The sequence below is a fragment of the Drosophila gunungcola genome, assembly GCF_025200985.1.
Source record: "Drosophila gunungcola strain Sukarami chromosome 2R unlocalized genomic scaffold, Dgunungcola_SK_2 000011F, whole genome shotgun sequence".
In the NCBI taxonomy this organism is placed as follows: Eukaryota; Metazoa; Arthropoda; class Insecta; order Diptera; family Drosophilidae; genus Drosophila; species Drosophila gunungcola.
In genome coordinates, this window is record NW_026453169.1 from 1,053,208 (window position 1) to 1,062,737 (window position 9,530).

The following is a 9,530-nucleotide window of genomic DNA, read 5'->3' on the forward strand; positions in this document are numbered from 1 at the left end:
ACAGATAGACAGGACAAAAACAAAGCCAGAATCTTTTGTCAATTTGCAATAAAATTGCGCAGTGCTGGAGATAACTTTAATACTTGTATAATGTTCCGAACAGCCCCAACCTCCGATCATATTAAAATTTTTAGAATCCATGTTAGCAACAAAAAAAAAAGTTTTCTACGTTTTATCGTAAAATATATGTAATTTTTCTTTTGGCGCAAATCACGACGTTACCGAAACACATTTGAACGCTATGAGCAGATACTTTTCGATACACAATTTGATATACTGATCAATAAGTTTTATCTACGTTTAAAAATGCAGACGACAAACAGTATAACCATTAACGGGACTTTCCAACAGTTTTCGTATCAAGATTCTGCAACAGCTAATTTATTTTCTAGATCTTATCTAGTACTCTTTTGCTAGTCAATCTATTTTCTACTCAAATCAGATACAAGGGTTTACCCCTTATTTACAAGGCACACAAATATCAATTACACTATTAACATCAACAATGGAAGTTACGTCGGGGAAAAATGAATACTACAAAAGAAAGAGGAGGAAATTTGCTCTGATCACTTACCTTCTGACATTGATATTTTTGGTTGTGGCCCTGGTGCAATGGTGTCTTTTCTACTTTGTGTACGCATATTACGATTCCGTCTTCAAAATGTTAAATTTTTCTTAATTTTCAGAGACAATTTAAACCGTTTTTTTACATTTTACTCTTGGGTGAGCTGTGTTTTCTTTGGTATAGGACTGGTACTTCTCGTAATTTTCATTTTCTTTGAGGCATTGCGCTTTAATAAGATTGTAAATTGGATTTTTGCAGTGCTAATTGTAAGTCGGGAAAGTAATCCATAACCCTATTTTACAACAGTGACTTTCTTTTTCAGTTCGAATGCATAGTGCTTGGGATGGCGCCATTGATTGTTCGCCACTATAAGTATCAATTTCTTTTTAGCTTCCTCATATGGACCCTGGTTTTGGCCGTCTTTATAGTGTGCGGCTCCTATCTACCGGTAAGAGAATCCAAAGAAAGTTTGGGCACTATCTCATACGGAACTCTAAGGCTAAATTGACTCAAAAACATAATACTGTAATTTTGGGATTAGTGTTACATAAACAGTCTATTTTTATACCCTTGCAGAAGCTATTATAATTTCAGTCAGAAGTTTTCAATCTGCATTAAACTTTTCCAAAAGTTGACCTTATATATATATATAATTTATAGGGTCGGAATGTAAATGTCTAACTAAAATAAGTAAACCCTCTGCAAGGGTATTATTACATAAATTCTTAAATTCTTCAAGCTTGATCTGACGTTGGATGTGGTGGTGTTATTTGTCCTCGCTGTGGTGGCCATTATAGGCGCTATATATTTCGTGATGCTTTACATCGTGGCAAATGTCCCATATTCGTTTATCGTCGCTCGTGGTTTTATTGTCATCAGCATCTTGATGGTTGGTACAAAACCAGTTAATAGATCAAGTAATCGAATGCCATTCAACACATTTCTTCACAGTTTGTGATGTATCATGCGCAGATTATAAACGGAGGAAGGTTTGCCGAGATGCGCACGAAGGACTATTTTCTGGGAGCCCTAATACTGTTCCTCGATTTTCTTCTCATGTATCTCTTCTCCTTTCAAGTGGCTCCAAAATGGTCGGACTACTGTGACCGCGATCTTTCGAACAATTTGGTACTGTTAAGAGATACAACCACGGCGAGTCCATAGTATTGATGGAATAGGTGGATGTGGAGAAGAGAATGTAAGTCTTCGGTATTTTCTTTCTTATTGCTTATACTTTGCCTTTTCTTAAAAAGCGTGTCCAAAATGAAAACGAAAAACGTTAAAGGAGCTGAAAACAGGAGCATGTCTAATTAGGAATAAGACCAGCTTAAAAAATGGTGCCAAATTTGCTGACTCTGAAGTCAGTTTAAGCTAATTTTTAATAAATGTACTTTAGTCCCTTCATTCCCGGATTTAATAAAAATACACAGGAAATGTTGCCTTTAGACATGAAAGGGTTAACGTTATATATCAAAGTATTTTAGTACAGCTTTACAAGCAACAACTGAAACAGACAGTTAAAAAGGAGTATGGAGTATATATTAAATAATTATAATAAATTTAACAACAAAGTTGCAGTGTATATGTTTGAAAATGCCGCCTTCGCAGATACGAGCACTACCCGCTAAAACCGTTACCCAACACTGCCGCACTTTTGGCGCCAAACACACAGCTGTCAGCTGATTCCATTTCCATTTCGCGTTCTACCGGTGAACAAACTTAAATTGGCACACAACAGAGCTGAGCTAAGCTAAACAAATAAATAAACGCAAACCGGCGACTCCACGACTCACAGACTCGACGACAACGAGGCGCGATGGATCCCACCATTTCCGTGTCCAAGGTGAGCTTGTGATTTATTAATATCGGGCATCTTTTTTCACCTATAGTTATTTCTCAGGGTTGTTTTGTCTACAAAAATGGCGCTACGCGAGCCGGCAAAAAGGCGGCCGGCAAGCGGAAGCGTCCCGCTGCCGGATCCAGTAGCCTGCTGGGCCAGGAGGTGGTCGAGCAGCCCTTCTACGCGGAATACCGAAGAGCCTGGAGCCAGTTGAACCAGCACATTGCCGACCTGCAGCAGCGCAGCTACGCCCGCACCCTGGAGCAGCTGGTGGACTTCGTGGTGCGCCAGGGACAACGGGAGGCCCGGGACGAGGTCCTGCCCACCGCCGCCCTGCTGACGGGCATCAATCAGCCGGATCATCTCAGCCAGTTCACGGCACTCACCCAGCGACTCCACTCTCAGCGGTCTGCAAGGGTCTGCGTGCTGCAGTCGCGGGATTGCGCCACCCTCAAGGCCGCCGTGGAGTCCTTGGTCTTTGGACTCATTGAAAACGAGGATGCGGATGAAGAGGACGCTGATGATGACGACGGGGAGGAGGACGTGGCCGACAGGGATCGGAAAGCGGCTGCGTCGCTCACAGTGCACCATGAAGCAACTGAAGTCCTGGTACGCCAACAACTTTGACTCGGAACGAAAGCAGCGAACCCAGCTGGTGGTCATCCTGCCCGACTTCGAGTGCTTCGCCGCCAGCGTGCTGCAGGATCTCATCCTAATCCTGAGCGCCCATTGCGTCGCCCTGCCGTTTGTCCTGGTTCTGGGAGTGGCCACTGCCATGACGGCCGTGCATGGCACTCTGCCGTACCACGTCAGCAGCAAGATCCGTCTGCGGGTCTTCCAAACACAGGCCGCCCCCACGGGCCTAAACGAGGTAAGACTGTAGATCCTTTCAAGAATTGATTTTAAATTCTGCGCTTCCCTTTCCGGCAGTACCAATTTTACAATCCTGATTCTTGGTTATCAGTTATTCGATCTAATAATGTCCTTCTGTTCGTTCTCCAAAACTACTTAATTTTAATAAGTTTTTATTAAAAATATTATCATTCCTCTTAAATTGTTTGAATTTGAAACATTTTAAAACATTTATTTTAGACAATGTTCAATTGAAGTTTAATTTTAAAAGGAATTATTTAGCATTTAAGGCCAGGATCTTTAAGTTCTTAATTATAATAAGTATTTATTAGTCAAAGGTATGGGTAAAAGGTCCATAATGTAACATTTTCCATATCCTTTAAACAACAATATGTAAAAATACAAAACAGATTAGATTATCGTAAGAACATGCATGGAAGAAAAAATATTTATTTGATTTTTTAAACAGAAAGATTGCCATTATTAATTTGTTGTACTAACCGATATGTTTAAACTCTTAGGTGCTGGATAAAGTTCTGCTGTCGCCCAAGTACGCTTTCCACCTTTCGGGCAAGACCTTCAAGTTCCTGACGCACATATTCCTGTATTACGATTTCTCCATCCATGGATTCATTCAGGGCTTCAAGTACTGCCTGATGGAGCACTTCTTCGCTGGGAATGCGTTTGCGCTTTGCACGGATTACAGCAAAGCGCTGGCACGGATTAAACAGTTGACCCACGAGGACATGGAGACCATCCGAAGGCTACCCTCGTTTCGTCCCTATGTCGAGCAGATCAACGACTGCAAGCGCATCATAGCCGTGCTCACCGACGACGACTACCTGAAGAAGAAGCTGCCGCAGTTGCTGCGCGACTGCCTGCTCCACTTCCTGCTGTTCCGCAGCTCGCTGGAGTTCCTCACGGAGCTGGTCGGCGATCTGCCTCGTTGTCCGCTGGGAAAGCTGCGCCGAGAGCTGTATGTGAACTGCCTTAACAAGGCGGTTGTCACGACACCGGAGTACAAAGAGTGCGTACAGATGCTAAGCTTCCTGTCCAAAGACGAATTTGTGGCCAAGGTGAGCCGCTGCCTGGACAGAACCGAACAGTTCCTGGCCGACGAGATAGCTTCGCTGGAACTTGGCGAGGCCTGCACTGCAGTGCTGCAGCCTCAGCTGGAAACTATCCGCAAGTCAGTCGATGATGTGGTCAACGCTAGCATGGCAACAGTAAAATCGCCCAACCAAGAACGTGCGCCGACCGCTGATCATCTGACTGCGGTGGCCTCGCGCCAGGAACTTAAGGAGCAGCTACTGCAACGCAGCAAGGAGGACAAAAGCCGGCATCAGCAGAACACTCCCACCACTCAGTTCGCCCGGGCCCTGCAGAAGACCCTGCAGCTCATCGAGTCGCTGCTCGTCCAGGACCATCTGCGCCCGCTGCACGATGCACCGCCCATCCACGAGCTGTTCGTGTTCAGCGACATTGCCACCGTGCGCCGGAACATAATCGGAGCTCCGCGAGCGGCGCTGCACACGGCCCTCAACAATCCGCACTTCTACATGCAGTGCAAGTGCTGCGAGCTGCAAGATCAGGCCCAACTGGTCGGCAGCCTACCCGATCTCTCCGTGGTCTACAAGCTGCACCTGGAGTGCGGACGGATGATAAACCTGTTCGACTGGCTGCAGGCCTTTCGCTCTGTGGTTAGTGGCGGCGACAACGAGGATGGTAATCAGGAGCAGATCGATCCACAGATCCAGTAAGTACTTCATTTGGTTCCCTTCTGCAATATCCATTGATTTTCGCTTCGCTTTCACTCCCATCCAGAGCCCGCTTCACACGCGCCGTAGCCGAGTTGCAGTTTCTGGGGTACATCAAGATGTCCAAGCGCAAGACGGACCATGCCACCCGATTAACCTGGTAGTTTGGGATATTGGGATATCAACAACGAAAATCTCTAGTCTAGCAAATGTTATTTCTTCTATTTATTTATATTGAGGAAAATAGCGTGTGTGGGACGTTATAAATAAATAAAACATCTTTTAGTCATCTAATCTGTTCGAAATGCATAAACTGTTTTTAAAAGTGAAGCGCCGTAGCATATAAATATGTTTAAGTAAAGCCCAGCAGCTAGCGAGGCAAGCGTGCTAGAGTATCAATCACCACAGATCCCGCCTAGCGGTTACCGTTCCCTGTTCACATCAGCTTGAGCGTCTCGATGGCGGCAGCAATGCGCTCGATCTCGGCCTGCGATTCGGAGAGCTTCGTGTCGTTGGCCTCCTGCACCTCGGCGGGCACCTTGGTGGCATAGTCGGCGGCCTGGATGGCCTGCGTCAGCTTGCCCACCGTCTGCACCAGCTGGTCGCTCTTCTTCTGCAGCTTGGCGATCTCCTTGTCCGCCTCCACCAGGCCCTTGAGCAGCAGATGCACCTCGCACTGGCCAGTCACCGTCAGAATGGCGCATCCTGGTGGTGCTGGGCTGTCGAACTCCACCTTGGAGCAGTAGGCGATTGTGGCCAGGTCGCCGGCGTAGCGCTTGAGTATTTCAGTGGGCACCGAATCCGTGCACACAATGTACACCTCGGTCTTAACCTTGTTGGGCAGATTGTAGTCTGATCGAGCGGAGCGGATGATGCGCGCAGCCTTCTGAACGAACTCCACGTCCGTCTCTATTTTAGTACTACGCCAAGATACGTTGCCTAGAGTAATTAATATAGTTTAAGCAAAAACTGATAAGAAAGGGGGACTTTTGATTTCTTACTGGGATAACTGGCCACACAAATGCTGGGTGCCGGATTGGCCCGCGGCAGCCGCTGGTAGAGTTCCTCCGTGATGAACGGCATGAACGGCGAGAGCAGGCGCAGACCAAAGTCGAGACACACGTAAAGGGTGCGCCTGGCGGCGGCCTGCTGTTCCTCGCTGCCGCTCTGGAAGATCGGCTTCAGGCACTCCAAGTACACATCGCACAGGTCGTAGAGCCAGAAGGCGTAGCACGCGCTGGTGGCGGCAGCAAAGTCGTACGACTCGAAGCCGTTGTTGCATGCCTCGATGGCAGCTGCCAGTCGCGAGAGGATCCATGCGTCCATCTGGTTGATCGCATCAGAAGCGCTGACCTCCGTGTCGAACTTCTCGGAGCCGGTGAAGTAGAGCAGGGCGAACTTGGTGGCATTCCACAGTTTGTTGCAGAAGAAGCGATATCCCTGGACGCGGTTAATGTCCAGGTTGATGTCGCGCGCCTGTGTGATGTAGGCGCACAGGGCGAAGCGCAGCGCATCCGAACCGCACTCGGGAATACCCTGCGGGTAGTCCTGCTTTTGGCCAGCCTTGGCCTTTTCGATCTCGCGTGGATCCAGGTTGGAGCCCACAAGTTGGGCATTGAGCCCCTCCAGGCTGATGCCGCAGATCACGTCCATCGGGTCGATAACATTGCCCAGCGACTTGGACATTTTGCGACCATGCGCATCCCTCACCATTGGATGCAGGTAGACCTCCTTGAACGGCAGCTTGCCCAGCAGCTTCTGGCCGAAGAACACCATGCGTGCGACCCAGAAGAAGAGAATGTCGTGACCGGTCTCTAACAGGGACGTAGGATAGAAGGTCTCCAGATCCTTGGTCTGGTCCGGCCAGCCAAACACGGAGAAGGGAAAGATGCCCGAGCTGAACCACGTGTCCAGCACATCCTCGTCTTGCTTGAGGACGATCTTGCTGGCCTCCACTCCGAAACGTTCAGCTGCCTTGCTGAGAGCCTCCGCCTCGCTGCGCGCCACAATCCAATACTGCTCATCATCGTTCTGGGGAAGAAGCATAGTCAAAAATTTAACTTAATCGAAATTTTAAGGCGAATCTAGTCTACTTGTTACCCACCACGCTTCCTTGTGCGGACTGGGAAGTCGAACATTACATATTACATATTACACATTACCCACTGATAGGTAGGACCTAAAATCAATTTACTCACCGTTCCAGCTTGGATGGTGGGGTCGCTGAAGCTGACATGGTAGGCCGGGATCCGGTGGCCCCACCACAACTGCCGCGACACGCACCAGTCGCGGATACCGTCCATCCAGTGGTACCACGTCTTAGTGTGGTGCTCCGGGATGATCTTCAAGGCGCCGGAGCGCACGGCCTCGGTGGCGGAGGCGGCCATGTCCGAGCAGCTTACATACCACTGGGGCTTGATCAACGGCTCCACAACGTCCTTGGAGCGGCTGCAGATGGGCACCACCATGGGGTTGTTAATCGTCTCACGATACAGATTCAGGGACTTCAGTTTTTCCAGGATCTTCTTGCGGCACTCGAACCGCTTCATGCCCGTGAACTCGCCATAGTCGCCGATTATAAAGCCATCGTCGTTGAAGATTGTGATGAAGGGCAGGTTGCAGCGCTTGCCAACCTCATAATCGTTCGGGTCGTGGGCCGGGGTGATCTTCACAGCTCCCGTGCCGAACGCCATGTCCACAAACTCATCGCTCACAATGGGCAGGCGACGCGTGCAGAACGGATGGACGACGAACTTGCCAATCAGATGCTTGTACCGCTCGTCCTGGGGATGCACTGCCACGGCCGTGTCGCCCAGCATCGTCTCAATACGGGTGGTGGCCACAATGATCTCCTCGTCGCTGCCCTCCACTTTGTAGGCAAACTTGATCAGCACGCCGAACTCCACCTTTTCCTCGTAGCCGGGAATGGCGAGGAATGTGCGACCGGGGATCTCTACTTTGTCCACCTCGATGTCCGATATGGCCGAGCGCAGTGAGCACGACCAGTTGACCAGCCGGGAGCTGCGATAGATGCTGCCCTCCTCGTGCAAGCGGACGAAGGCCTCGGTGACGGCGCGGCAGAGCTTGGGGTCCATGGTGAAGGCCACTCGCGTCCAGTCGTAGGAGGAGCCCAAGCTCCTGAGCTGATCGTAGATGCGGCCGCCCTTCTCCCGGCGCCAGTCCCAGATGCGTTCGATGAACTTCTCGCGGCCAAGGTCGTGCCGGGACAGTTTCTCGTCGCGCCACAGCAACTTCTCCACCACCACCTGGGTGGCGATGCCGGCGTGATCGCAGCCAGGCACCCACAGCGTGGTTCGCCCCTTCATGCGGTGGTAGCGCGTGATGGCGTCCTCGATGGCGTTGGTGAGGGCGTGGCCCAGATGCAGGGATCCCGTCACATTGGGCGGCGGAATGATCATTACGAATTTGCCATTCGGATTGGGGGCGTCAATGGATGCGCGCTGGAGGTTCGGAATAAATTAGTTGCAATTACATGGCCAGGACTTGACTGGACTCACTCCGTACTCGGGCGTGAAGAAGCCCTCCTTCTCCCACCAGCTATACCATTGGGCCTCCACGTAGCGTGGACTGTAGGCATCCGGCAGGGGGCCACTCAGATCCTTCTTCTCCCCGGGCGCCGTTTGGGCCGAGTACACGGCAGCCTCTTTCACCTCCTTGGTGCGCTTCTGCAAAGGGTGGAGGTGGAGTAATGGAGAAAGGCATTAGCTTTCACCAGCAACAATGGACTGCAATTACTGCCTCTCACTTGGCCACATAACCTCGTTTCGAGGCCCCAATTAATGGTACTATGGAAGCGTATTTACCCACCTCGGGCTTCTCCTTTTTGTCACCCGCCGCTGGAGCAGCCGCCGCCTTCTTGTCCAGCTTCGCCTGGAGCTTGGCCAGCTTCTCCGCCTTCAGGCGCTCCTTCTCCAGCTGCTTGGCCGTCTTGGGAGGATCACCGCCGGCTCCGGCTGGTGCACTGGCATCGTTCTGCTGTTCAGCCTCGGGCATTTTCACAGGTGTTCGCAGGAATAAATCTGGCTGGTTCAACCGTGAGTCAAGTGATGAAATGGCCGGAGAACATTACTCACATGCAGTTGGACTGGAGTCGCAGAAAAAACAGATGAAAACGTGTGCAGTTTGGAGGCAGGGTTGCCAACATCTGTTTTTATTTGAAATTCGGCGAGTCTGCAGTTTTGTTGGTTTAATTATGAGCTAATTATTATGTTGTTCTAAATAATAGAACATGTAAATAGAAATTTGTTTTACTCTATTTAACTAAAAAAAATGTATTTTGTTTCCTGCATATTAGATTATTTGTGTCGTTTAAGAGAGGTTATTTGTAATATATAATATTCCCTTAAAGTTTTTTAGGGAATACTCGAAACTGAATAAAAAAGTTGCTTATTTAAAAATAAAAAACTTTAAATAAAACATTACAACAAGTTATTTTATTATCTCAACTTTACAATTGACAAATAGCTTTTCACAGAGTAATGGTAATTTCGATTTT

General features: G+C 49.0%; 3 protein-coding genes across 6 annotated transcripts; 2 read left to right on the forward strand and 1 right to left on the reverse strand.

Moving 5' to 3' along the window:
• Nucleotides 1-421: 421 nt before the first annotated feature.
• LOC128255315 (uncharacterized) lies at nucleotides 422-2,290 on the forward strand. Of its 2 annotated transcripts, none has more exons than XM_052984842.1 (6): nucleotides 422-633; nucleotides 687-831; nucleotides 888-1,013; nucleotides 1,305-1,454; nucleotides 1,517-1,763; nucleotides 2,174-2,290. In XM_052984842.1, exons 1-5 carry the CDS (start codon nucleotides 506-508, stop codon nucleotides 1,727-1,729), a joined length of 762 nt encoding a protein of 253 aa, XP_052840802.1. In that variant the 5' UTR covers nucleotides 422-505; the 3' UTR covers nucleotides 1,730-1,763; nucleotides 2,174-2,290. The 2 variants fall into 2 exon arrangements, with proteins under 2 accessions (XP_052840802.1, XP_052840801.1); XM_052984841.1 differs by lacking the exon at nucleotides 2,174-2,290 and adding an exon at nucleotides 1,819-1,993.
• On the forward strand, nucleotides 2,272-5,303 carry LOC128255314 (origin recognition complex subunit 3). The gene is given in 5 exon segments (XM_052984839.1): nucleotides 2,272-2,408; nucleotides 2,466-2,966; nucleotides 2,968-3,276; nucleotides 3,779-5,013; nucleotides 5,082-5,303. Coding segments are annotated over 5 exon segments (2,169 nt in total). The 5' UTR covers nucleotides 2,272-2,381; the 3' UTR covers nucleotides 5,179-5,303.
• On the reverse strand, nucleotides 5,213-9,248 carry LOC128255313 (valine--tRNA ligase). Of its 3 annotated transcripts, none has more exons than XM_052984836.1 (6): nucleotides 9,109-9,248; nucleotides 8,843-9,058; nucleotides 8,533-8,700; nucleotides 7,213-8,475; nucleotides 6,016-7,045; nucleotides 5,213-5,953 (listed from the first exon to the last, which is right to left on the reverse strand). In XM_052984836.1, exons 2-6 carry the CDS (start codon nucleotides 9,026-9,028, stop codon nucleotides 5,451-5,453), a joined length of 3,150 nt encoding a protein of 1,049 aa, XP_052840796.1. In that variant the 5' UTR covers nucleotides 9,029-9,058; nucleotides 9,109-9,248; the 3' UTR covers nucleotides 5,213-5,450. The 3 variants fall into 3 exon arrangements, with proteins under 3 accessions (XP_052840796.1, XP_052840797.1, XP_052840798.1); XM_052984837.1 differs by having other exon boundaries at nucleotides 8,843-9,054; nucleotides 9,109-9,167; XM_052984838.1 differs by lacking the exons at nucleotides 5,213-5,953; nucleotides 6,016-7,045 and adding an exon at nucleotides 7,092-7,136.
• Between the last annotated feature and the right edge of the window lie 282 nt (nucleotides 9,249-9,530).

Excerpts from the sequence above, each read along its gene's own strand:
- LOC128255315 (XM_052984842.1), top strand. The coding sequence starts at position 506 with ATGGAAGTTACGTCGGGGAAAAATGAATACTACAAAAGAAAGAGGAGG. Across the intron at positions 832-887 it reads GGATTTTTGCAGTGCTAATT|TTCGAATGCATAGTGCTTGG; the intron begins GTAAGTCGGGAA and ends TTTCTTTTTCAG. Across the intron at positions 1,455-1,516 it reads TTGTCATCAGCATCTTGATG|TTTGTGATGTATCATGCGCA; the intron begins GTTGGTACAAAA and ends ATTTCTTCACAG.
- LOC128255313 (XM_052984836.1), bottom strand. The coding sequence starts at position 9,028 with ATGCCCGAGGCTGAACAGCAGAACGATGCCAGTGCACCAGCCGGAGCC. Across the intron at positions 7,046-7,212 it reads CCACCATCCAAGCTGGAACG|AACGATGATGAGCAGTATTG; the intron begins GTGAGTAAATTG and ends CTTCTTCCCCAG. Across the intron at positions 5,954-6,015 it reads TTGTGTGGCCAGTTATCCCA|GCAACGTATCTTGGCGTAGT; the intron begins GTAAGAAATCAA and ends TAATTACTCTAG.